General features: G+C 51.1%; 1 protein-coding gene and 1 pseudogene across 1 annotated transcript; both read right to left on the reverse strand.

Annotated features, from left to right (window-relative positions):
* Nucleotides 1–651: 651 nt before the first annotated feature.
* On the reverse strand, nucleotides 652–27,709 carry SHMT1 (serine hydroxymethyltransferase 1). The gene is made up of 12 exons (XM_039227291.1): nucleotides 27,431–27,709; nucleotides 20,181–20,295; nucleotides 18,773–18,918; nucleotides 13,529–13,644; nucleotides 13,021–13,181; nucleotides 9,712–9,793; nucleotides 8,907–9,119; nucleotides 4,665–4,781; nucleotides 3,171–3,293; nucleotides 2,661–2,777; nucleotides 2,027–2,137; nucleotides 652–1,700 (listed from the first exon to the last, which is right to left on the reverse strand). Exons 2-12 carry the CDS (start codon nucleotides 20,274–20,276, stop codon nucleotides 1,528–1,530), a joined length of 1,455 nt encoding a protein of 484 aa, XP_039083222.1. The 5' UTR covers nucleotides 20,277–20,295; nucleotides 27,431–27,709; the 3' UTR covers nucleotides 652–1,527.
* Nucleotides 6,072–7,666, reverse strand: LOC120228734 (annotated as a pseudogene).

Raw genomic sequence — 27,709 nt, forward strand, 5'->3', positions numbered from 1 at the left:
AAGGTTTGGTATGACCGTGCGGGGAGATGACGGGGGTGGGGGGAACGAGCACTTTGAAGTGAATTAACTGAGCCGCCGGTGCAGAGCCCGGGGTCCCGGGAGGCCTTGCCTAGCTCCAAAGTGGAGGCGACCCGGTGGGGCGGGGTGGGGGGGTGTCTTGGAGATGTCCTGGCTGGGGGAGGAGCCAGGCCCCCGAAAGGAAGACTGTCTCGACAGCGTTAACGGCTCCCCAAGTTGAGGCAGAGCCCTGGGGACTGGTGTGTCACCCACACCCCGTGCAGTCTGCAGCAGCTGTCCCCACCTGCGCTGGAGCCTAGACCCCAGGGGCACCTCCCAGGCAGGACCGTGGGTGAGGCACCCCACGCTGCCCAGCGCTGGCTGGCTTCACGGGTTGGGTTAAAACAAACGCCACCTTTTAAGGCTGCCGTGAAAGGCATAGTCTGTGATGAATTCGTATTTGTTATTTTTGGAAAACTATTTTATTACTGCATGTCCCTCTGTCCATGTGTGTGTACGTGACTCCTGGCACCATATGAGCTGCACTCGTCCCCACGCGAGTGCTTGGAACACGCACGTGATGGCAGCCCTTGGGTCCGGCTGCACCACAGTTTAAGCAGAGGAAATGCCAAACAAATAGTATGAGAAGTGTACTTTTTAAGAAATTAATTTATTTGAGTTCAGATATTTTTGAGATATAAAAGTTGGTTGTATTTTTTAAAGCTATTATAATTCTTGTAGACATTCTGTGGGTACATATTTGATTGTGCTTATTAAAAAATGGTCATCTATGTTTTGCACTTCAGCTCTGTGAAAAATAAAGTTTCTCTGAGAAGGTGACATCTGGTCTCCTGATTACAGGAGGGAGTTGGCTATCTGGCACAGGGCAGGAAAGCCATCTCCCTCCCCAGCTGGTGCTCCCACCTGCCGGGCCCCGGTACTCTCCAGGGGTGGGGGGTGAAGGACACCATGTCCACGACACCGAGCTGCCACAGACTTTCTCCCACCACATCAGTCGCACAGACCTAACCAGAAGCTTCAGAATTCCCCTTTTCGGTTGTAATGGTCACAAATCGGTTCTGCAGCAGCCCGCCGCGAAACAGGAGATTACAGAGTGGCAGCTTTCAGAAGCTCTGAACTTGGGGCTTTTTGTATTGCAGTCTGGAGGGAGCCCAGTAACTCAGAGAAGGGCGAATACAACCACTGGGGTCTTTTCTAGTTACCTGCCCTGGACCCAGTCTAAATATTTCATTTTTCCAGAAGACCTGAAAGCACCAAACTTAAACTCCTTAATAACCTGTCCCAGAATTACTAACAACGGGTCCTAAACAAATTTTGGTTTGTGGAGACAACAGGAGGAAAGTCCAAAAGGAACCCCCCTCGGAGGGCACGAAGAAATGGACCCAGTGCGGTCCTGTGTGGGGCGGCTCTCCCGCCTCCCCACGAGGGCACCGGCTCCTCAAGCAAGTGGTTCCGGAGCAGTCCCGATGCTCAGGGGCTGCGGCCGGGGCCCACGGGCCGGCGGCTCCTCTAGACGTCAGGCCGGCCAGGCAGAGGGAAGAGAGACGCGAAGCTCTCCACTTCCTCCCTGAGGGCCCTGATGGCCCTTTGGTGCTTCTCGTCCCCAGCCAGTTTCTCCTTGAACTCCTTCAGGGTGGCTTTGGCACCAACGTCGTTCTGAATCTGCAGAGTCAGTTCTATCCCTGTGTTGGCAAGAGACACAACAAGCCCTCTGTGGGCTCCCAGTGCGGTGGCTCGGGGGGCCCAGGGGACCCACCGAGGCCTGGCGGCTGGGGGTGTGTGACAGCCTTAGGTGTCCATGTTGACCTGGGAAAGGATTCTCCCATGGCCCCCTTCCTTGGGCAGGACAAGTTACACATGTCTCAGTGTTTAGTGTTTGCTGTCACTTGTCCCCAGCACTCAGCCTGGACACCGAACGTGCTTCAGCGGCTGGGTCTCGGCTGCTCAGCCACAATCAGAAATTCCACCCATGGTCTCAGGTGGCCAACTTCCAACCCTTTCTCCTTACCTCTGTGAATAAACTGGGCGACTTTTTGGAACTCTTTTTCCAAAAGTCCTCGGGATGTCAGGGCCGGAGTCCCCAGACGCAGTCCGCTAGGCCGCAGTGCGCTTTTGTCACCTTCAACAAAAACCAGCTCTGTCCTGTGGCTGCACCCAACTCCCTGCTGACCACTGCGCATTTAAGAAGACAGCTGGCCAACAAACCGGCTGGTGGATGCCAGCTGCATCCCGGACGCGGAGCAGCGCTCATTTAAACGCCAGGGGCCGGAACAAATGCACAGGAGACGGCCGCCCATTTCGGCCACTGTGATGAAACAGTAAGGAGGTTGCCCTCTGTGGCATGACCTCCCGAAAGCGAGGCTGGCATCTGTGTGAGTTAGGGATGCATCGCCCACCTTCTTTCCACACCCCCTGAGAAACCCAGCCTGTTCCAGGGGCCCCTGCTTCCTCTTCCACATACGTGTAGCACCTCCGAGCAGTCCACCTCGGTCCCTCCCTCTCTGGCCCTGGCAGGGGTGGAACTGTGTCAGAAGGGGCAGGCCGGGAGAGAGCCAGGATTCTGCCCCTATGCCATTGGCTACAACTCTGGCCAGAAGTCTGACAGGAGGGGTGCAGAAGAGTAGACCGGCGAGGATTCTGACCTGGACAGGTGTTCTTGTTGCAGGCTATAGAACAGGCTTCTAGTACCTTCTCGGCCCTGCCACCATCCGTGCCTTTGGAACGGAGATCCACGAGGATCAAATGGTTGTCAGAACCACCTGGAAACCAAATTGGACACAGAGGAATGCGGAAAGCTGACTCCCTGCTGAGTGAAGGCATCTCTCTCTTCTGAAGGAGGGTAGAGATCAAGGAGGCTAAAGCAGAGGCGGTGAGGAAGGTGAGCACCCCCAGCATGTGTCCTGGGGGTCCTGCTGTTCCAAGCTGTGGCCCCGCCAGCCACCGGCTGTGTGGCCACTGGGACCAAACCTTTCTCAGGCGAGCCTCAGGTATGCCTTTCACAAAGCTCTTCTGAGGACCTGTGATGTCACATGCCAGTGACAGAGGGCGCACAGCCACGGCTGCAGCGCCCAGGCCCGGGTGCGAGGTTTAAGTGCCACCCCGAGGAGCGGGGGCACCCCCTCCCCGGGGTCGACCAGGGGTTCTGTCGGTACCTGTCACCACTTTGTAGCCCAGCTCCATCAGGGTCTCAGCCAGAGCCCTGCAGTTGGCCACCACCTGGCGCTGGTACTCCCGGAATTCCGGAGTCATGGCCTGTTTCAGGGCCACGGCGACCCCTGGCGAGAACAGAGACGGGTCAGGAAGACAGGAGGGGACCGAGACCGACCAGGAGTCAAAGAACACCGCTGGTTTCCGCTCAGGCTTCTTTGTTTTTCAGTATCACCGAAGAGAGTGGAATATAGCCCCCCCGCCCCCCATGATGTACATTTTTTTAATCCTACAGTTACCTGGGTGAACCCGCAGGCCTCTCCTCTTTGAGGAGGTGCTTGTGAAGTAGCCTTTCTCCAGGCCTGGGAGTCTTGTGCTACTGAGATTACGACAGGAAAGCAGCTCTTAGGCAACGTGGGCCTTACGGTCCTTTGCGAACATGAGAATGGCTACCCAGAAAGCTTTTGCTCTGAGGCCAGATCACGCGGATCTGAAAGATCAGGGGCCCGGTGAGAGGGGCAGGCCTGTTTCCCTGAATGTTCAGATTCCTCCAGTACCTTGTTCAATCCCAAGGGCTGCTCACGGGGGCACAGAAAGTGAAGAAGGCAAAAGAGGTGTGCCTGAGCACTGATGCAGAAGCCTCTAATCGGCGGTGGAAATGACTAGAAAAGGCCCGGAGGGCCTGCAGGGTGAGTCATCCCATCTCCCACGCGCTGGGGACCACGACGCAGAGTGTGCAGGTGTAAAGGGAGAATGGGAAGATACCAGTGGAGACCCACCCGCTCCCTACTCTCGGGCCTAAAATTCACCACTCCTTGCTTCTTCCCCCAAGCCCCTCCTTCAAAACACCAGTCTGGATGGAGATTGTACACCTCTGTCCGGGGCTCCTCTGCCAAACTGCTTTGTTCCAAAGAAGACACTGGAATAACTCTGAGATCATCACACATTTCCTAAGCTCTTTGTACAGGAAAGGAATGGGTCAATGACAGCCTGCTGGGTGACCGTGGAATCAGACCTAGGCGTTTCCCGTGTAGCCTCAAGGTCAGCGGCCCAAGGGTCAGGAAGTCAGGGGACAAGCAACTTGTCCTCACCAGGTTTGGGCGCTAATCGCCCACTCGTTTTGCTGTGCCTTCTTCTCGTTGTTAAATCCCCTCACTGTTGTTTCTTAAAGCAGCCGTACCCACTTTACAGAAACAGGCCCAACACGGTTTTGCCTACGGGCGGCCACACGTGTGGAGTGGTCATCGCTCCCTGTGTCCCTGCCTGATACCCGTCTCCACTTTCCCTTTTCTCCCGACAGCATCTCCTGGACAGAGGCAGCCCGGTGTCTCCCCAGTGTGCAAGTCCTGGTACCCGCTTGTCGGTGGGCAGGTGAGATGGGAGTTAGGGGCCCCGGAGGAGCAAAGTTAAGAGAACTAGCTTGTGTGGGGCTGCCCTGGGTGAGGGTGCACCCCCAGGTGCCACCCAAGGGCTCTGGGTTGGCTTTGGTGACATTTTACCAGCAATGGCGTGGTTGTGGGGACCTCCCTGCAGGCCTGGGAACACTGCAGAATTGATGAGCGACTCCAGGTTGTACAGCGTCTCTTTGCCGGTCTTGGGATCCACGCTGCGCACTCCTGGATGAAGAACAACAACAGGATGGGAACGTGAGACGGGCTGTCTCCTCTGCTTTCTCCCTACCTGGACTCCAACCCAGAGTGTGCTAAGCGCAAGCCTGGCCTCGAGTCCCGGGTGGTACAGAGCAGAGGGGCCCCTTGCTTCCGGAGCGGGGCAGACCACCCTTTGTAGATGAAATCAAAGAAGAGAGATTTCCCTCCACTGAAATGATAACGAAAATATGCATTGGGCGTATTTCCTCAAAGAGGCGTCCAGGACAGCAGTCTTCCGAGACGACAGTGTTGAAGGAGAGAACACTCGTTTGTATAACGATATAGATTAATTATATAATTATATGGCTCTAATGGGAAAGAGAATTCCTTTTTGAAATAAGGTTAATTATCAGTTGTAATAACTGCTAAAGTCTCTGCGTCTACAGAGCTGCTTTCTTTTCCCAAGAGAACATTAAATCCTTTATTGATTACACATGATGATGGACGATACACAGGCTTTAATCCCATCTATAATTTTATCTGATACCATAATTCAATTGAGATATTACTGCATAGGATGTGTCAACAATCATATGAATAACCAAAAAAGCTCCAGGACTTTGCTCGGGTGACCCTTTTTTTTTTTTTTTTTTTTTTTAATTTTTTTTAATATTTTTATTTATTTCTAGGAGAGAGAGAGAGACAGAGACAGCGTGAGCAGGGGAGGGTCAGAGAGAGAGGGAGTCACAGACTGAAACAGGCTCCAGGCTCTGAGCTGGCAGTCAGCACAGAGCCCGACGCGGGGCTCGAACCCACCAACCGCGAGATCATGACCTAAGCGAAAGTCGGACGCTCAACCGACTAAGCCACCCAGGCGCCCCGGGGTGACCCTTTTAATAGCGAACTCGTCAGTTCAACCACACCAGTGTTTGTGGAGGCCACGGATTCTGTGCCCAGGCAGCTTGCAAATAAAATTTTGAATGGAACCTGCCATCACCCTGAAGGAATTCTTTTTTTTTTTTTTTAATGTTTTATTTATTTCTAGGAGAGAAGGAGAGAGAGAGCATGAGCAGGGGAGGGTCAGAGAGAGAGGGAGTCACAGACTCTGAAACAGGCTCCAGGCTCTGAGCTGGCAGTCAGCACAGAGCCCGACGCGGGGCTCGAACCCACGAACCGTGAGATCATGACCTAAGCGAAAGTCGGACGCTTAACCGACTAAGCCACCCAGGCGCCCCAACCCTGAAGGGATTCTAACTTCACACTCTTGGGGTAGTTTACCAAGATGGCTTCGGAGTAGACTAACTTTACGCAGCACAGTTAAAAAAAGACACACTTATTCAGCGTCATGATCAGATTATTACATTTAGCAATCAACAGCATGGGTGCAAAAAAAAAATCTACATTAAAACCCTTTGTTGGAATGCTTTACACTTTCCACAGAACAGAAACTACATAACCTGTTATACAATTAGTCACAAATACAGCCCTCGAGTTTTTTGTCCGTACACATGAGTATTGTCTAAAACACGTCTTCTTGTAGCAGGTAGGCCCTGGCACCACTGTGCTTGATGGCTCTGGCTCTCCTCTCCTGCTAAGCTTTGTTCCCTGGCAGTAATTAACACTTTCTGCCACTGCCATAGTTATTGCTGCTGCCATAGCTACCTTGGTTTCGTGGTTTGGCAAAGTGTTGGCCTCCACCACCATAGGGGCCAGAGCTTCTGCCTCCAGAATTTCCTCCTTTCATGGGTCCAACATTTGAAGACAGATTGTTGTAATTGCCAAAATCATTATAGCTTCTGCCACATCCAAAGTTGCCTCCACTACCACCGCCAAAGCTGCCTCCGCCTCCTCCGTTGTTAAAGCTGTCATAGCTGCCGCTCCTGCCATAGCCACTGCTCTGGTTTCCATAACCCTGTCCACCACTTTCATAGCCTCTGCTTCCTCCAGAGTAACCAGGGCCGCCTCCTCCATAACCACCATCGTTACCAAATCTGTTACAGCCAACCCCACTGCCACCATATCCACCACCACCTTGAGTGCCACCAAAGCTACCACCCCCACTGAAGTTTCCTCCATGACCACCACCGAAGTTTCCAGAACCACTTCAACCTCTTTGGCTGGAGAAAGCACAAGCCATCTCTTGTTTAGACAGAGCCTTCCTTACTTCACAGTTGTGGCCGTTCACAGTACGGTATTTTTGGATGACAATCTTGTCTACAGAGTCATGGTCGTCAAATGTTGCAAAAGCAAAGCCTCTCTTTGCCACTGCCTCGGCCAGTCATGATGTCAGTCACTTCAATTTTCCCATACTGTTCCAAATAATCTCTTAGAGGGGCGCCTGGGTGGCTCAGTCGGTTGAGTGTCTGACTTCAGCTCAGGTCATGATCTTGCCGTCCGTGAGTTCGAGCCCCGTGTCGCGCTCTGTGCCGACAGCTCCGAGCCTGGAGCCTGCTTTGGATTCTGTTGTCTCCCTCTCTCTCTGCCCCTCCCCCGCTTGCTCTCTGTCTTTCAAAATAAAATAAAGACATAAAAAATATTTTTAAAAAAATCTCTTAGATGATGTTCTTCAGTGTCTTCTTTAATGCCACCGACCAAAATCTTTTTCAGTTAGGTGGGCACCAGGCCATTGAGGATCTTCTCTCGAGATAGCCCTCTTTGGTTCTACAACTCTTCCATCCACCTTGTGCGGCCTTGCATTCATGGCTGCGTCCACCTCCTCCACAGTGGCACAGGTGACAAACCCAAAGCCTCTGAAGCACTTGATGTTTGGACCTCTCATCCCCACACAGTCCGTAAGCGCTCCCCATTGCTCAAAACAGCTCCTCAGACTCATCGGTTGTTTCAAAGCTCAAACCTCCGACGAAAAGCTTCCGCAGCTGTTCAGGCTCTTTGGGAGACTCTGACTTAGACATGCCGGCGGCGGGAGGGGAGACTAACGATGCTTACTCGGCGGCATCCGCGGGCAGAAAGCACTGCAGAGCTTCTTGTGAGTCAGGAGCTGTGCTAAGCACTTTACTTTCAAGTTAATTCATTTGTTCCTCTCAATAGTAGTCTGAAGGGACAGGTGCTGTTATTACCACCCTGCTCGGAGGTGAGGAAATGAGGCACAGAGAGGCTGCACAAGTGGCCCAGGATCTTATAGTGCATCCATGGCAGACTGGGGCGTCACTCAACGTGCAGCAAATCACATCAGTGCTCAGTGGGAGGAAACGAACATGTCCCGGGCAGGTGGGAATGGCTGTCTGCTTCAAACCACCGATAACAACCGAAGGAGGTCCTGAGACAACAGCGTACCGAGAACACTGGTGGGCATACGGGTGTGTCTACTCCTGACCAGGCGGCGAGAGACCAGTCGCCCAGGGGCTGGTTTCTCCGCGGGTGCATGTGGCTCTGGTCTCATCATGGGCCAACTGATCTGATCCCGAATCTGGCTCTCCCAGGCGTGGGGATCCCAAAATAAAAGGAGCGCCTAGATGTGGGTTGCAGGCATTCAACGGAAACCCCTCACTAAAGGGATTAATGTGGTAACTATGGTTTAGACGGCAGCGTCTCATGGTTTGGTTACCGGGATGCCTCCTCTGGGATAGGTGTGCTGGACCACAGTGAGGTCACCAGAATAATGCTGCACCACGAGGCCTTCTGGTGGCCCCAGGCCAGCCAAGCGCATCTTCCTTTTGTTCCAACACCTGCCCCTTGAGGCAAAGACCAGTTGACCCCCAGCACAACACCCTTCGTTCTTTCCCAGGACCCAGACACCCAAGGAATGAAGCAAGAGCTGTGCTCAGGGCTGCTTTCCAGATCTCTTCTATAGACTTCTCATTGCCCCCTCCTAAGTAGCTCTTTTTTTTTTTTTTTAAAGTTTATTTATTTTGAGGGAGACAGGTGGGGAGGGGCAGGAGGAGAAGAGGGAGAGAGAGAATCCCAAGCAGGGCCCGCACTGTTAGCGCAGAGCCCAACGTAGGGCTTGATCTCATGAACTGTGAGATCATGACCGGAACTGAAACCCAGAGTCAGACTGAGCCACCCAGGCGCCCCCCTAAGTAGCCCTTTAAGGGACACTTCAAGTGACCCCGGCTTCTGCTAGCTTCCCAAACAAAGCGTGAACCCCAGAGGAGAAAGGCCAACGCCAGCACCCTGCGCCCTGGAGCATACCTTTCCTGTAGAAGATCATGCCGGCGCGGCAGCCTCTTAGCGTCTTGTGGGTGGTGGTGGACACCACGTGGCAGTGCTCAAAGGGGGAAGGCACCACACCGGCAGCCACCAGCCCGCTGATGTGAGCCATGTCGGCCATGAGATAGGCCCCGTTGTCATCTGCGATCTTCCTCAGTCGAGCATAATCCAGGTTCCGGGAGTAGCAGCTGGTTCCTGAGACAGCAAAGGTGACAAAGTCGAGTCAGAGATTCCCACGGCCAGCCGAGGGTCTCCTGAAGCACAGATCTGCACAGCGGCCTTTCGAGAGGCATTTTCGAAGCTCTGAGAGATTTCTCCCTCCAAAACCCCTGAGAACAGAAGTGAAAAATACCCTCAAGAAACATCTTTATATGCCGAAGGCAATTACTTGGACCAGCCTCTTCACGGTGGTTGGGGTTATGTACCCTAACTAGTCAGGGATTCACATTTCTAAAGTTTTTATTTATTTACTAAAGTAATCTCTACACCCAACACGGGGCTCGAACTCAGGACCCGGAGATCATGAGCCACACACTCGGACAGCTGAGCTAGCCAGACGCCCCAGGAATTGACATTTCTAGATGCTTCTCTGAGAGCAGCCTCAGATCTGATTCCACCTAGTACCAATGGTGGCGAAACAGATATTTGTCCTGAAAGAAGAGAATATACTTAGACCCAAGAAGCCCAGCTGTTCGAGGCAGAAGACAGTGAACATCTCCACGTCTTCACTGTGTGAGAGGCATGGGGGCTGCTGGCAAATACGGCTCCTCCGCCCCTGGCTCATCACCTGCAATGATCAGCTTCGGGTGGAAGAGGCGGGCATTTTCCTCCAGCTGGTCATAGTTGATGTAGCCAGTGTCTGGGTTCACCTGTGGAACGTCACGGAGACAGCAGGCTTGGGCTGCGTCCTCTACCACAGCGGGCCTGCCCTCCCACCCGGACTCGTACCAGCTGTCGAGGACATGAGGACTTAAGTCCTCCACCTGCCCAAAGCTGTTGGCTCCACGCCACCAGGGACACAGGAAGGATGTCCCAGGGCGTGACTTGAGGGCAAGGTGGGGTATCAGTGTACTTGGCCTGTGCACGTGGTGTAGACAACCAGGTATCGCTCATGGAGGCAGGACGCCCTGCGGGGTCCCGAGAGGAAAAGTGAGCCCCTGTCCCGGGGTTCTCCCGGGAAAGAGAAGGAACCAAAACGCCACTGTGGAACGAAACCCCAACATCCACACCACGGTGCAGGTGCGAAGGCAGTGTTACCTTCGGGAATGAGACAAGATGCTGCTAACACCTCTTCTAGTCCCGAGCACAGACAGGCAAGAAAAGAAACAGACAAAGATTAGAAGACGTACAAGGCTGACATCAGTCACAGACACTACGACGGCACACCCGCGAAATCCAAGCCTCGAGGGCCAAGCTATTAGAATTAGTCATTGAACGTAGCAAGGTCGCTGGATGTGGGGTCAAAAACCAAAACCAGTTATATTCATCCATATAAGCAGCAAAAGACAGGAAATGAAATTTTAATAGGACTAATATGAGGGGCGCCCGGGTGGCTCAGTCGGTTAAGCCTCCAACTCTTGATTTCAGCTCAGGTCACGATCTCACGGTTCCTAGGACTGAGCCCTGCACGGGGCTGGTGCTGACAGCGCAGAGCCTGCGTGGGATTCTCTGTCTCTCCCCCCCCCACCCCCATTCACCCTCTCAAACAAACAGTTAAGAAATATTACATTAATTTCAAAACCCATAAAATATCTAAACAGCAGGTATACAACACCTCCACACAGAACGTTACTGAAAGAAATTTAAAACCACAAAGTGATTAAGGCTGCACGTGCTTGTAGAAGGAGCGACAGTGTGACAGAACAGAAGAGAACCCAGAAGCAGGAGCCCTGTGACGGGGCCAGTCCCACCCATGACAACAGCGACACTGCAGGAAAGGGTGCTCTTCCGGTAAGTGGCACCGGGTCCGCTGGAAAAGAGTGTTATCTGACACTCACCTTACAGCCCCCCCACAGAAATCACTTCCAGATAGACCATGGACCCATCTACATGTGACACATAAAACCTATTTTTTCCCTTTTTTGGCAATGCCTTCCTTTCTCTCTTTTTTAAAATATTTATTAACTTTTGAGAGTGAGCAAGTGGGGGAAGGGGCAGAGAGAGGGGGACAGAGGATCCAAAGTGGACTCTGTGCTGACAGCTGGGAGCCCGACGTGGGACTCGAACTCACGGACCACGAGATCATGACCTGAGCTGAAGTCAGATGCTTAACCATCTGAGCCACCCAGGCACCCGCAGGATCTCACAGTTCTTGGTTCGAGCCCTGCATCGGGCTCTGTGCTGACAATGAGGAGCCTGCTTGGGATTCTCTCTTTGTCTCCCTTTCTCTCTGCCCCTCCCACAGGTGCTCTCTCTCTCTTTCAAAATAAACACACTTAAAAAAACAAAAAACAAGAACCTTAATTATTTGACAATAAATCAGCTCCAGGGAGAATTCACAGGCATTTGTAAGAAACTTCAGAGGGGCCAGAGAGGTGCAAAGGGACAGGAAGGGAGTGGTCCCTTCTGTTGCTTAGGACCTTGGGGGAGGGGAACGGTCACAGAGCAGAGAGGAGGTGACAGAAGGTTCAAGGTGCTGCTTCCCCGTGGACGGATGAAACACCTGGTCCCATGTGAGGTCGCTGCCAGAGGGTGAGAGAGCCCGGGGGGAGGGCAGGGCCCGGAAACGCTGGGCAGGGAGGCAGCCTGGTGGGCAGAGCAAGGGCATGGCAGCTGCTGCCGGAGCCCATTCAGGTCTGCGTCCTCCCTGCTCAGGGCTGGTGCCCACAGCTGGCCAGGCTCCCAGGCCCCTCCTCTCTACACCCCTGCAGGCCCACCATCAGGTGAGCTTCAACCCTCCACCCACAGAGCTGGCTACAGCCTGCAGTGTGTGTCCAAGATGCGCAGACCGGGGTGCTGAGCCTGCTGACGCCCGGAAGAGCCTCTTGGGTAATGGAGGACCTTGGCCTAGAGAGTAAGGCTGCCTCAGGCCTCCTGTGAGATCAGAACACCAGCCCGGGACTCCTCTCTGCCACTGCTCTTTCCATAGCTAGAGGAACTATAGAAACTGGCTTTTGAGTTCTATGTGCAAGGGCGGAGCGCTGTGTGGCTCCTGTCACGTTTCAAAATCCATCTTCGAGGTGCCGTCCACAGTTGGCCAATGAGGACACACCCGGGGCGTGAAATACCTTGGCTTTCCGCGAAAACAAGTGGACTGTCGCTTGCCCCCCAAAAGCACCTGTGCATTCCTAGGACTGAGCCAAAGGCTAACACACGGCCAACAGCCAAGGGCAAGCAACAGAGACCGTGAAATGCCAAGACGAAACAGTGGCTTGACTTTCATGCGTCTGACCCTCAGCTAAGCATAACGACGCACCACGGCCTTCACTCGCCATGGGACGTGTGGACCCCCCTGGAGCGGCCCACTGGACAGCAAACGCCACAAGGAAATGGCTCCGGGACAGGAGGAGGAGTCACCACATGCACAGACCACCCCATAAGCAAGCGTGCCGGTTACTACTCTTCTCTCCATCACTGACCATGAGCCCAGGAGCATGCTGTGCACTGTTCGACCACCAAACTACCTATAAGGGCAGGGGCCCCCCCTCGAACACGCGCCAGTCCCATGTGGGGCTCATGGCTCGTCCAGGCTGTGGCTGGCTGACAGGTCTGAGGGGCGGCAGGGTGCAGAGGCCCACTGTTCAAGGACAGCTACCGACCTGGGCTGGGGCACAGGGGTGCCACCCTGGGGGTTCCGAGCAGGGCTGTCCCCGGGGCTCTGGCTGCAGCTGGGCCCCCTCCTCAGCTGCCTCCCCGACCGTCTCCCTGTGCTTCAGCTGCCCCCTGTGTGCCCTGAATGCCTGAGGAGTCGCTGGGGCAGGGGTGGGTGGGTGGGTGGATGGGTGTGTGTGTGTGTGTGTGTGTGTGTCACAGATGGCAAAAGGTGGGGACTTTGGTGCCTGAGGAACAGGATTACCTATTCCTACAGGTGCAGCCCAACACTGGAGGCTTGCTGAGCAAAAGACAGCAGAGCTAACAGAGAGAGACCCGCTCTTACCTTATAGGGCATAGATTCAAAGAAGATGGACGTAGCAGAGATTTTCTTCTTGTCTGTCATGAACCCGTGGGTCAGGTGGCCCCCATCAGGCAGGTCCAGGCCCATGATGCGCCCGTGGGGTTCCACCAGTGCGGTGTACACAGCAAAGTTTGCCGGGGAGCCTGGAACATGAGACCAGAGAAGGTTTGATGACTTCTGCCCATGAGGCCCCAAGCAGGATGCCAGAGCTTGGCCACCAGGCAGGCCACCAAACAGGAGTGGACAGAAGAGGCCTGGCCACCACTGGGCACCCCCCGCAGTCCCATGGAGGAACCCCTGCAGCAAACCCCCTGAGAATAAGGGACAGGTGTTCAGGAGGGGTGAATCAGGTGGGAGCCAAGGTCAATGGAGAGAGACACACAGACCCAGGAGGGTCTTAGCCTATTTTTCACTTTTATTCATGTTAAGACTCCTCTCGGTGAAAGCTGGCCCTGGAGACTGGTGGGCAGGGGGCTGCCCAGGCAATTACCTGAGTAGGGCTGGACATTGACCCCCCAGCACTGGGGGTCCAGATCATAGACCTGCAGCGCTCGCTTCTGACAGAGGATCTCCAGCTCATCAATGAACTCAGTCCCGCCATAATACCTGCGGGAGAAAGCAGAGTTAGGCTCCCTCTGGCCCCCAACCTCTGTGCTCAATACAGAGGCCGAAGAAGTTTCTGGCTGGGACAGAAGAATAAAAGCAGAGAAAGAGCAAGAACACGTACCCTGAACCCCATACTACTTATCTCCTTTCCACGCCAAGCTGGCTGTGTGACTGAGCAAACATCACCTCATCTAGAAGGAAATTCTTTTTTTTAGTGGAGGAGGGGCAGAGAGAGGGAGATAGAGGATCCAAGTGGACTCCATGCTGACAGCAAAGAGCCCAACTCGGGGCTCGAACTTACGAGCTGGGAGACTATGACCTGAGCCAAAGTCGGACACTCAACCGACTGAGCCACCCAGGCGCCCCTAGAAGGAAGTTCTGACATAGGCTACGTGGATGAACCTTGAGAACATTATCCTCATGCTAAGTGCAATAAGCCAGTTACAACCATATGCTTTCCCTTCTAGAAGGTTCCAAGAGGAGTCAGAGTCCTAGAGAAATGTGGAATGGAGGTTCCTAGGGGCTGGGGGGAGGGAGAGGTGGAAATATTTTTTGCTTTTACAGTTCTAATAAAATTATACTTGTTTCATAATTACATGTGAAAATTTACCATATATTTGTTTTTTTATCTGTATGTTAATCATCATAACTCAGTAGACTTTTTTTTTAAGATTTTTGGTGGGGTTTTTTTAGGTTTTTTTTTTAATGTTTAATTTTGAGAGAGAGAGAGACAGAGTGCAACTGGGGGAGGGGCAGAGAGAGAGGGAGACAGAATCTGAAACAGGCTCCAGTCTCTGAGCTGTCAGCACAGAGCCCAACGCAGGGCTCAAACCCACAACCATGAGATCGTGACTTGAGCCGAAGTCAGACACTTAAAGAATTAAGGCACCCAGGCACCCCCTCAGTAGACATTTTTAACACCCATGCCCGATAGTCACAGAACCCTTAAAAACTTTAAATCAAATATATATACCATTTTTAACCACAGGAGAGAACATATAACAGAATTTAAATCTGAACCATTTCTAAGCATACAGTTTATTGGTGTTAAGTACTTCACACTGCTAAGTATATTCGCATTTTGTGTAACAGATCTCTAGAACTTTCTCATCTTGCAAAACTGAAACTCTATACCCATCGAGCAGTAACCCCCCCCACCCCTGCCCCCACAGCTGCTAGTAACCATCATTCCCCTTTCTCTAGGATCTTGACAACTCTATGTACCTCACAGTAGCAGCATATAATATCTATATTTCTTTTTATTTTTTAGAGAGAGAGAGAGGGAGAGCATGCAAGCGAGGGGAGGGGCAGTAAGGAGAGAGAGAGAATCTCAAGCAGGCTTTATGCTCAGTGCACAGCCCAGTGTGGGCCTTGAGATCATGACCTGAGCTGAAATCAAGAGTTGGATGCTCGGGGTGCCTGGGTGGCTCAATCGGTTAAGTGCTTCAGCTCAGGCCATGATCTGATGGTTCATGGGTTCGAGCCCCAAGTCGGGCTCTGTGCTGACAGCTCAGAGCCTGGAGCCTGTTTCAGGTTCTGTGTCTCCCTCTCTCTCTGATCCTCCCCTGCTCACTCTGTCTCTCTCTCCTCTCAGAAATAAAAAAATTTAAAAAGAACATTAAAAATTTTTTTTTAAAAAGTTGGATGCTCAACCGACTGAGCCAGCCAGGCACCCCACGTATCTGTATTTTTAAGACTTTCATTAAGACATCCTCATGGTTCATCTTTGTTGTAGCACGTGAGAGGATTTCCTTCTTCTTTAAGGCCAAAGGACATTTTATCCTATGGATAGACCACATTTTGCTTATCCATTCATCCATCCGCTCACACTTGGGTTGCTCCCTACTCTTGCCTGTTGTGGATAATCCTGAGATGAACAAGTCTTAAAACAGAAAGGGGCTTCTCTGAATAATCTGGAAGCTCCCCTCCAGCCTCACATGCTTTGTCACCAAAGAGGGGTGTGGTCTCCCCAAGCTTGAAGGACAGCAGGCCACGCTTGGGGAGGGATTATGGACCTTCAGGAACGGGAGTTGGCAATTAACCGTTTTCCAGGGGAGCGGACATACGGACGGTGATTCACGGTCATGTTGAGGCTACAATGCCCTGCCTCCCTGGCCAGATGCACACCCAGATCTGAGTGTGCAGACCCGGTTGTGCTCTGTACCACGGCACTTGGAGCCCCCTTCACCCACCCAAGTCTGATTCCTGGCCTGCAAAGGGGGTGAGAGTGCGGACTTTGCAATCAGGCACGAACGTGGCCGTGCTCAGCCCAATGCCTAGAACACCACTGCATTTCACCCTCAGTTACAAGGCAACTATTATCTTAATAACCACTGAGAAAAGAAAAAAAGTATTTTCAATTAAATGATGGCTTGCCGTCAGTCAGTTTCATCCCAGTTTCAGAGATGTGAAAATGTGAAAAAATAAATGCTCAGGGTTGATGAAACCCAGCAAGTACTCCGGTTAACATCAGGGCTGTTCCCAGATGCTGTCCCTGGCTCCGCATGGAAATGCAGCTCTCGGGGCAAGGGATTCAGAAGCCTGATCCAGGCCTGGGATCTAAGCCATGTTCATTTTTATCCTTTTTTTTTTTTTTTTTTTTTTTGAGAGGGAGAGAGAGCACGCGCACGGACGTAAGCAGGGGAGGGGCAGAGAGAGAGGAGACACAGAATCCGAAGCAGGCTCCAGGCTCCTAGCTCCCAGCTGTCAGCGCAGAGCCTGACGCGGGGCTCGAACCCATAAACCTGGGATCATGACTTGAGCCGAAGTCGAACACTTAACCGACTGAGCTACCCAGGTGCTGCCTAAGCCGTGTTCTTCAAATAAACCTCACCTACAAGCAAGTGGATCCTCTTCATTTGTGTCTATTTTCATCTAGAGCAAAACGCACAGAGGAGAAAATGCTACCGGGTAATGGCTGCCCTCCAACCACAGCTGTAAATACAGTGAAACCATGAACACCTCAAAGGGCTAGATGTCACTTGCCTCACCTCTCTCACAAGAACCCATGTGTGCACTGGGTGGGGACAGAAAGCCCAGGATCCATCGAAGTCTTTCCTGCAAGATCAACTTAGAAATGTTGGAACCCCCGTGACAGGTCGGAATCTGGGGTCCATATATGCTTTTGTTTCCAATGCCAACAACCAATTTTTGGACATCAAGTGGGTGTCACAGTACGATTCAATTCTCACAAGAACTACCCAGAGTTAGCACACACCCCACAGGTTAAGGGCTCACAAGTCTGTCCCCACTTCGGACACCAGCCACAAGTCCTGGGTCCCCAAGCTCCCCACACTATTGTCCAGCTTGGCTACAACCTTGGGGGTCCCCACAACCTCCTCTCAGGCCCAGTCACTCACTAGAGCAGCTCACAAAACTCAGGAAAGTGCTTTACGTGTTATTACTGGTCTATTATAAAAGCTTCAACTCAAGAACAGCCAAAGGGGAGAGACACACAGGGCAAGATCCAGGATGGGGGGGTGCCACCCTCCCAATACCTCAACTGGTACAAACCCCCCACCTTCAGTTCCCCCCCCCCCCCAGCACCCTGGAGGTTGGGCAAGACAGCTGATAGTTCCGACCCTGTAATCTCCCATTTGGTCTTTCTGATCTAGGAGCCCAGGGTGTATACCTCTTTGGTAGACACTCACTCAAGTGTGGTCAAAACAGGGTTATTGAGTGGTGCCTAGGTGGCTCAGCGCCTGACTCTTGGTTTCGGCTCAGGTCATGATCTCACTGTTTGTGGATTTGAGCCGCAGGTCAGGCTCCATGCTGACAGTGCAGAGTCTGTTTGGGATTCTCTCTTTCCTTTTCTCTCTCTGTCCCTCTCCTGCTTATGCTCTCTTTCAAAATAAATATATGAAACTTAAAAAAAAAAGAGGGGCGTATTAAGAATAACAAAGAGACATGGAGGTGCCTGGGTAGCTCAGTCAGTTAAGAGAATAAGAAAGAGACACACGTACCACCATGGAATTCCAAGGATTTTAGGAGCTCACTGCCAGGAACTAAGCAAGAAAGACCAGATACTTATTTTCTCACTGTACCACCGTGCGGAAGCACCTGCTACCTGTGTGCAGCTCTGCGAAGTCACTGAATCTCAGTGAGCCTCAGCTTCCTCATCCGTAACACGTGGGAGACAGTAGGGTGGCCTCGAGGATCAAAAGAGCTAATAGTTGTGAAACACACCACGTGAAGTCTTGAGGGCGCCCTGGAAAGGTTAGGTATTCAGGACCAGAAAAAGACGATGCCTTCAAGCTGATTCTTGGCCCTTCTCCAGAGCTTCACGTGCATCTGGGTACAGAATGGCAGGTCCACTCAAGGGTGACCCTTCTTGTCCCGTGTCCGTTGGGACACAAATATACTAATGTGCCAAAACCATGCATCAAATTCTGTAATCGGTATCTTTGATGAGGACTATGAAAAACAAAAATGAGGGGTGCCTGGGTGGCTCAATAGGTTGAGTGTCCGACTCTAGCTTTCAGCCCAGGTCATGGTCTCCCGGTTCAGGAGATCGACCCCCGCATCGGGCTTCATGTGCTAACAGCACAGAGCTTGCTTGGGATTCTCTTCCTCTCCCTCTGGCCCTCCCTTGCTCATGCTGCCAGCTCTCTCTCACAAACAAAGTAAATAAATAAACTTTAAAAAAAAAAAAAAACCCAAAAACCAAAAAGGAAAATAACTTCCTGTGCTTCTCAGGGTGGAGGAGTTGAGCAAATCACAACACAGGGAAATCCAACATTCCATTCAGCAACCATAGTTGGGCTGTCACTTCTGGATCATTCCGGTACAGATTTGATTACTCAGAGAGCAGCAACCTTCCACGGCACCACTCAGGGCACTGACCTTTTTGTCTAGGCTCAGCAATGGCCCGGCAGCCCCAGACTCCTATGGACTGGCCTGTTATTCTAGAAAGCTCCCACAGGGACTGGCAAAGGACCCCGAGTATAGCTATTCCAGGAATATTAGCCTTAGAATCGCAAACGAGTTAGGACAGGACCAGCGCGGAACAGAAACCTGCGCAGCTGAGGGCTTTGCTGTTTTCTGATGTGTCCACGTTGTTGGGACTCTGTCCTGACTCAGGAGCCCACGTCACTGGGTCAGAAGCAGGCCTTTGACGACATTCACATACCTCTGCCCTGGGTACCCTTCAGAGTACTTGTTATTTAAACAAGAGCCTAGAGCTTCCAGAACTGCTCGGCTGGCGAAATTCTCTGAGGCGATCAGCTCCAGCCCGACCCTCTGCCGGTTACTCTCCTTCTGGATGATGTTGTAAACCTGAGGAGATCACAGAGACGGAGAGCGTCTACACATTGTAGGGTAGCATTTTGCTCTGATCAAAGCAATAGCCTGTTAGAGAAGACACACTATCAGAGATTCACATCCCCCCCCCCCCCGAAGGTGACCAGAACCCATAAAACCCAGCTAAGGAGGTGCCCTCAGCACTTAAAGAACGGAGGAGATGGTCCTCACATTGTAGCGTTGAGGGAGGAGTTAACCAGAAGACAATGGATCAAGGAAAACAAAATGAAGAGAAAATGATCTTGAAAATAAGTATCCCGGGGCACCTGGGTGGCTCAGTTGGTTAAGTGGTCGACTTTGGCTCAGGTCACGATTTCATAGTTCATGAGTTCGAGCCTCGCATCAGGCTCTGTACTTAAGACAGTGGAACCTGCTTGGGATTCTCTTTCTCTCCCTCTCTCTGCCCTTCGCCCATTTGCGCTCTCTCTCTCTCTCTCTCTCTCTCAAAATACATAAATAAAATTTTTTTAAAAAGTATCCCACCTTAAAAATACAGAAGTTTCCCACCAATTTTTAATTGTACACTATCTTATTATTTTTATCCCTATGTTTCACCAAGTTTCTGAACTTTATTCCTTGCTCTTCTTCCTCAAAATAAAAGTTGCTTTGGTAAACCCACACGGACAGAAAGGAGACCACTGTTGGCCAAGGGGTGGGGAGTTTGGGGGGGCATGGGGGTAACTGCTCATGGGTTCGGGAGGGGACAAAAGTCTTCTAAAATTGGCTGTGAACGTACTAAAAACCACTGACGTGTGCGCTTTCAGCGAACGGGAAGTGAATGATCTCTCACGTATAAAGCTGTTAAAAAACACATACATAAAAGATCCTTCTCGGTGTCTACATCCACTCCTCTCCTGGAAGGCAGGGGCCAAATCTCAGCGACCCCTCCCGGGCCCCTTTCCTCCGGGGCAGCCAGCACACTGCTCTGCACCCTGCAGAAACTCAGAAATCTCCATATTTACCCACAGAGGGCTCTCAGCCACTGCGTCTAAATCCAGCGCTCTTATACTAACGGCAATGCTGTCCTGAATACCATGTCTTTAGGGGTAGAGCTGGAGAGTTAAGCAAGAGCCTCAGCTTATTTGTTTAAACAAAGTTAAAGGTTTAATTTATTTCAGTAATCTCTACCCCCAACATGGGGCTCGAACTCACAACCCTGAGATCAAGCGTCACGCGCTCTTCCTGCTGAGCCGGCACCTCGGCTTCCAGAGCATCGGCGAAGAGCCCGCGCCTCTCACCTCGGTGTCGCAGTCCTTCAGGGGCTGAGCCAGCATCTTCTCGTGCGAGGACCACAGGTCAGCATCCTTGTGAGCCCCGTTGACGTGAGTCGTCATTGCACTAGTTCAAAGTTGCCTAAAAATGGAAACGCTCCCAGCATTAAACTTAGTCAAAGTTCACGGCAACCTGCGGGTTGTCCCGGAGCGGCTGACGTCCTGCCGTGCTGTGGGGCCTTTCCCTCCGAGCCACTCGGCAAACATGAAGACATTCTATTGCAAAACCACTGTGTGGTTCCTTTCTGAACTGTGGACGTCAGCTTGTAACCCGTGAGCAGAACTCCCCGGCCTCATGTGAGGCCTCGCCCAGCCTAGAGAGAGCCCAGGACCCCTCTCCACAACGAAACCTTTCCTGGTTACGGGGTATCCCCCCACCTAAACTAGGAGCCTTGAAGCCAAGAGCTGTTACCTTTTTTTTTTTTTTAATTTTTTTCTAAATTCGCCTCCCACCCCCAGAACTCAGCACGGCCATGTATCAAGGAAGATTTGCCAAATGCCTCAACTTGTGAACAAATGAATTGCTGATTCAGTTTTTCTTCCCATTTTTCAAGTAATGAAAATGAGGCTTAGAAGAGTATTGCAGCCCAGGGCTGCACGGCAGGTTGCCCATGAAGGATGGAGTCAAAACCCCCAAACATACATTCGAAGTCACCCCACAGAGTTCCTGCAGCCGCGAGGAGGTGAGGCACATGCTTGCTTAAAGATACACCCTCCTGTAAAAACTACAGGTCAGATTTGCACATCTGCATTTTTATCAGCAGAAAAATGGCATCCCATTAAAATATAGATGACTGGCGGGGGGCGCCTGGGTGGCCCAGTCAGTTAAGCATTTGACCCATGGTTTCAGGTAAGGTGATGACCTCACGGTTCAGGAGTTCAAGTTCTGCATTGGGCTCTGGTGCTGACAGTGCGGAGCCTGCTGGGGATTCTCTCTCTCCTTCTCTCTCTACCGTTCCCTCACTTGTACTCTCTCTCAAAAATAGGGGCGGCTGGGTGGCTCAGTCAGTTAAGCGTCCAGCTTCAGCTCAGGTCATGATCTCATGGTCCCTGGGTTTAAGACCCGCGTTGGGTCGGTGCTGACAGCTCAGAGCCTGGGGCCTGCTTTGGATTCTGTGTCTCCCTCTCTCTCTACCCCTCCTCCACTCACACTCAGTCTCTCTCAAAAACAAACATTAAAACATTTTTTAAAAAGAAACTTAAAAATATATATATAATAAAATGTACATAGATGACTGGAAAAATGCAAGTTTCTTAACCTCTCTTTCTGCTAAGAACAGGAATTTATGAGCAGTGGGAAATCCTCCAGTATTAAAGTGTAAATATTTATAGGATCTAACCTCCCTTAATCAAGAGTTGGCAGCTTTTCAGTACTTTCCCATTAATTTGGTAAGTTTTCATTTCACTGCATTCATTTGCCAGGAGTTTATGGAGGACCTTCCCCGTGGCAGCCACAGCGTTGGTACCGGGCGTATGGTGGTAAAGGAAACACACCAGAGCCCTGCCTCCACGGGGCTCCCCTTGTGGGAAAACCCAGCAGTGGACAAGATGGGGGCAGGTAGATAAAACAAGGCAAATGGCACGGGTGACAAGGCTGACAGCTAGGTCAACGACCTATTGGTGGAGATAAATCTAGAAGACATCGAGATTGGGAAAGCCAATGAGTACGGGAGAGCCCATTTCCCAAGAGTACTGTGAGATCATAAGAAATATCTATTAATCTCTGCTCCTAAAACCCTTGTGATTTTGGGGGCGGGGCGGCAGATGAGTGCCTTTTGTCCTACTTAGGTGACTCTGGGTGGGCTCCTGGCCGGTCACCAGAAAGACCAAGCCATGATCAGAAGCTTAGACTTTTTCACCCCACTCCCTATTCTCCAGAGAGGGGAGAGTTGCTAGAAAGTGAATCAATAATTGATCAAGCAGAGGTGAGGAAGCCTCCATAAGAATTCCAAAAGTATGGGGCCCAGGGAGCTTCCCCGTTGGTGCCATCCAAGTACCCTGAGGGTGTGTACCCCAACTCTAGGGAGACAGAAGTTCTTGCCCTTGGGACCCTCCCAGACCTTACCCTAAAGCATCTCTTCATCTGGCTTTTATCTGTTTCCTGCCTTTATGGTATCTTTTATGATAGAATAAACTGGCGAAGGTGAGCAAATGTTTCCGAGTTCTGTGAGCTTAGCAAATGACCGAATCCAAAGAGGGTGCTTCACGGGGACCTCTAAAGTGTAGCCAAGTCATACAGAAGTTGTGGGTAACCTGGAGACCTACTACATCTGTGATGGGGGGGCAGTCTTCCGGGACTGAGCCCTTAACCTGTGGGGTCCACGCTAACTCCAGTTAGTATTAGAACTGAATTGAACTGTAGGACCCTGGCCAGTGTCACAAAATTGCTGATGTGTGGAAAACCCACACATCTAGTGTCAGGAGTGTGGCAGTAGGGTGAGAGAGGAAAGGGGACACGCAGCACGAAGAGTGTAGTTTTCATATGCAAGTTTCACACACTCTCATTTGCTAGACAAACATACCACTAAATAAAACAGTAGTCCCAAATCACAGGGATCGTCCCCAACCTCTGGTAGAGCCAGCAAGAAGAAACTACCAGTCATCATTAACCTGGAAATTCCTAACTGGGGCTTTCAAAGCAGCCATTATTTTAACCCAAGCACCAAAGGATTAGAAATAAGCCACCTGAACGTGGCCGGCCATGCCCACGTTACTGTCAGAGCTGGAGAAAGAAACAGGAAAATGCTTTGGTCACTGTGCCTAGGGCCTCTCCGAGCTGTTCCCCGCACTCAAGCATGGCCAGCAATGCAAGATACACATGCCCTCGGCAGGTGGTTAACCCTCCAAAAGCCACACAAGAGCCAAAATAGGCCCTCTGGTCCGAGATTCGGGATGAGGAAAGCTGCTTTTACATATTGACTCCTCAGGGTTAAAAAGGATTCGAAGGTGGTAAGCAACACAGAGAAGATATTGCTCAACCTCCACCCAATAACTAAAGTCCATTTGGAGCCCTCCCCCACTCCTCCCCTCCTCCTCCGAGGCAGATCAGATCTACAATCAGTTCCACTGTGCTCAGGACAAAGGACAAAGTCCCCCACCTGCAGCTCTGCTCTCCAGGGCTTCCCTTCCCAGCAAAGCACCTGCAGCGAATGCCCTCACTGCAAATCTTCTTGGGGGAGTTGCTAATTCCAAGTCAATTACCGCTGAAGCCCCGAGGGAGGGCTCCAGCGTGGCTCTGCTCTCCAGCTGTCACTGCCCACCCACCCTGTATCCTATAATCGCTCAGGATCAAGCCAGCCCCCACAGGGAATACTTAATCCACACCCTTATTAAACCCATACTCTTCTAAGTCTTATCATTTCAACCGTGAAGAAGTTTGAATTCTTTATTCAAACAGAGAGTTCAAGATTCCTTGTTTTGTTTCAATTAAATCAATCACACCTATTGTAGATCTCATCTGTGGTATCTATGATGTCAATCAGATCTACTATATCCTGGAGCAATCTGAATTACACTAAGGAAGAGAAAGATCTTGAATGTAAATAGCTCATTTATATGTCAACTTGACCAAGGAGGACCAGATAGCTGATAAAAGAAGAAACAGATCCTGACACTATGTACTCTTTAAGATGCAGAGAGATGATCATCATTTTAAGCTAATATTACATTTAGAGAAGACATATCATCCTTTCTTGAGGTTTAGAGGCTGGCTGAAAAATAATATACTTTTTTTTAATTTTTATTTATTTCTAGGAGACAGAGAGAGAGAGACAGTGTGAGCAGGGGAGGGTCAGAGAGAGAGGGAGACACAGACTCTGAAATAGGCTCCAGGCTCTGAGCTGGCAGTCAGCACAGAGCCCGACGCGGGGCTCGAACCCACGAACCGTGAGATCATGACCTAAGCAAAAGTCGGACGCTTAACCGACTAAGCCACCCAGGTGCCCCTATACTCATTTTTTTTAACTGATGAAATATACATAAGATTTGCCATTTTAACCATTTGTAATTAAAATAATTATTAACAATTTTTTTTCTATTTCACCCATTCCCCCCATCCACTTCCCCTCTGGCAACCATCAGTGTGTTCTGTATTTAAGAGTCTGTTAATTTCTTTTTTTTGTTCAGTTGCTTTGTTTCTTAAAATCCGCATGTAAGTGAAATCAAAATGGTATTTGTCTTTATCTACTATTTTAACCATTCTTTAAAAATGTTTATTTATGGGGGCGCCTGGGTGGCTCAGTTGGTTAAGCTTCCACTTGGGCTCAGGTCATGATCTCACTGCTCGTGAGTTCGAGCTCCACATTGGGCTCTGTGCTGACAGCTCAGAGCCTGGAGCCTGCTTCGGATTCTCTGTCTCCCTCTCTGCCCCACCCTCTTCCCCGCACCTCACACTCTTTCTAAAAATATATTTTTAAAATTTTCTTTAATGTTTATTTATTTTTAGAGAGAGAGAGCTTGCAAGAGTGAACAAGCAAGCAGGGGAGGGGCAGAGAGAGAGGATCCCAAGCAGGCTCCACCTTCAGCATGGATCCCAACTTGCGGTGAGATAATGATTGAAGCCAAAATCAAGAGTCAGACACTTCACTGACTGAGCCACCAAGGCACCCCCATTTTAACCATTTTTAAGTGCAATTCAGTGGAATTAAACACATGGACACTGTCATGCAAATGTGTCCACCATCCATCTCCAGAACTCTTTCATCATCTCAAACTGCAATTCTGGGTACCCATTAAACACCTCTCCATTCCCTTCTTCCCAAGATGGTGGTCACAATTATTCTATTTCTATGAATGTGACTATTTCAGCTACCTCGGTAAATGAAATCACACATTTGCCCTTTTCTGTCTGGCTTATTTCACGTAGTGCAAGGAAGGTCTTCAAAGTTCATCCGTGTGCGGCACGTGTTGGAATTTCCTTCCCTTTTAAGTCTGGATAATATTCCACTCTATGCAGATACCACAGTCTTTTTGTTTACCCATTCATCCATCACTGACCCTCGGATTGCTTCCGGCTTTTGGCTACTGTAAGTGATGCTGCCACGTGCCACGAACGTGAACAAACACCAAGTCCCGCTTTCAATCCTTTTGCGTAGAGACCCAAAGTGGAATTGCTGCATCATACGGTAATTCTATATTTAGTTCAAAACTAGCTTTTGATATTGAAGAGATCTACCCTACTACTGTTATTTGCCTGCAATTAGTTCATTCATTCCTGCAACAAATATTTTGAGCAACTCCTGTGTCACTGAGCTAGGAACTGAGAATACACAGGTCATCTAGACAGGGACCCTGCTTTTATGAGGAGCAGACTAACAAACCAGAAACAAGAATACACGAGATAATTGCAGGTGGTGATGACTGCTATGAGGACGTAGAACAGACTGTGGAAGGTGCCTGAGCTGAGATCTGAAGTGGGAAGGAGCCAAGCTAATGCGATCTGGGATAAGAACAAACACCTTATCCTCTGAAAGTGCTCCTTCCTCCCCTTACCTCCTTTAGTACAAAGGCCCTAAAATGGGAAGAGATTTGACTTGTGACGGGCCAGAAATCAGGCCCTTGTGCCTGAAGCGTGGGGAACAGAACAGAGGCACAAGAGAGGAGACTTGAGGACCAAGGGTGAGGGCAGGGGCTGGAGAAGAGTCTTCACCTTGACAGTATGTATTTTACAGGTTTCAAACTGGGTTCGAGAAATCTGGTCCTAAGCCATTTGCTCAGTCCATCTGTGAAATCTGAAAGCAACAACTAGAGAAACCCATCTGAGGAAGATCAAGGGTATGTAAATGAGCAGGTGGCGGGCATCAACAAGCCAGAGCCCTCCAAGTCTCCCACTCCCCACCCACACCCAAGGAAACTGTGCTGAAGCCAGCCTGCTGGGTCCAAATCCTGCTCTTCTCTTCCTAATGTGCAACCCCAGCTTCTGACACCTGTGTTCCTCAGTCCCCTCGTATAAAACACAGGAGTGAAGACAGTTCCGAACTGGCAGGGAGAGTTATTAGATGAGCTATGCGACCTACATAGAGCACTCAGAACAGGCCAGGCACAAAGTACTGAAACCTACCAGCTACTACCGTTTACATTAAAGAAACCTGGGGACCTTGGGGCCGCCTTCGTCACCACTCAGGAGCCTGGGCTGAGCACCCCTGGAGAGCACAGCTCACTGTAGTGTACTACCATCAAGTGCTGGATATTTCTGTTGGGGGAGTGTCACTGTGTGTGTAGCATGGGCCTCACCTCAACCCCAGGGAAACAGACCTGGCAAATGAATTTCCTTGCCAAGGTCATCGGCCTCCCCACGCCCACGAATCTTCCCTGGACCTTTGTCACACAAGTGGAGCCAGCCAGAAGCCTCCTGAGGGAACTGCCCTGTTGAATGCCATCTGGTTGTCCCCCATACAGATGCTGTGTTTCCTATTTTACAGACACGGAAACTGAGGCTCAGAGCGCTGAGGGGTCTATGGTCCCACGATGATAAGAGTCAGAATCGGAATTCAGGTTTACCGTTAATTCCAAAGCGTGTTCCCACAACACTGCACGAAGTAGGATCGCAAGTGGCCCATCTCCAGTGCGTGTCCCCTCGAGTAAGAAATTTAAAATATGTTTCCACAAGAACCTGGTGTTTCCAGTTCAGCAACTGCCTGACTAAAGACATGTTTGTGCTGGTCTCGGCAGACCAAGGGTCACTTAAGTTCCAGGACCTTGAAGCACAGGGCACCAGGCCAAGAACCCTACAGTGCGACGTTTGTCTCCAAGAACAGGGGGTGACAGATTGCAGACAACAGGCGCAGCCTCTCCCCCGCGGGGATCTGTTCACACTCTAAAGCGGAGCGACCATATATGCAATGATTGAGCGCACAGCCTCTGAGAGCTTCCGCTTGATTCCAGGCTCTGCCATTTTGCTGTCTGCAGGGGCGCGCCTAAGTCGGCTCTTCTCTTCGAGCCTCACCTTCCTCATCTGTAAAATGGGCTACGTGATAGCACTCCACCTGCAGCTTTGTTGAGAGGATACTGCAGCGAGGTGAAGGACTGCGCTTAAATGTAAAATACTCTACGAGAAAAGTGCTCAGCAGGGAGCGACTTCTCTATCAGCAATAAGCCTTCGCATCTGTGTCAAAGGCGGAGCCCACCACCCCTACTGCGCCCACCAGTGACCGGAGACCCGGCATCCGGGCTCGCCTCTTCCCACCTCTCATCCCAGGCACTAGTAAAGCGCTCCTCACCTTTTCCGGCTTCTCAGAGCCGCGGGGGAAGCGTGGCGGCAAGGCGCACACAACAAAGCGCCCCGAGAGCGTTGGGGACACCAGGGTCCTGGGACCCGAGGCCGCCCACCTACCGGAACAGTGTCCCGCACACCAGCCGGGCGACCCCAAAGCCCCACGCTACTGCCGCCGCTGCCACTCCGGGACCTGCACACCCGCGCCCGACAGTGTGCCAGCCACGTGACACCTGCTAGTGAGTCCGGAACCCAGAACTTGGCGCGCGGCGACTCGCGCACCACT

The sequence above is a fragment of the Hyaena hyaena genome, unplaced genomic scaffold (assembly GCF_003009895.1).
Source record: "Hyaena hyaena isolate Hyena2069 unplaced genomic scaffold, ASM300989v1 scaffold_27, whole genome shotgun sequence".
NCBI classification, from domain to species: domain Eukaryota; kingdom Metazoa; phylum Chordata; class Mammalia; order Carnivora; family Hyaenidae; genus Hyaena; species Hyaena hyaena.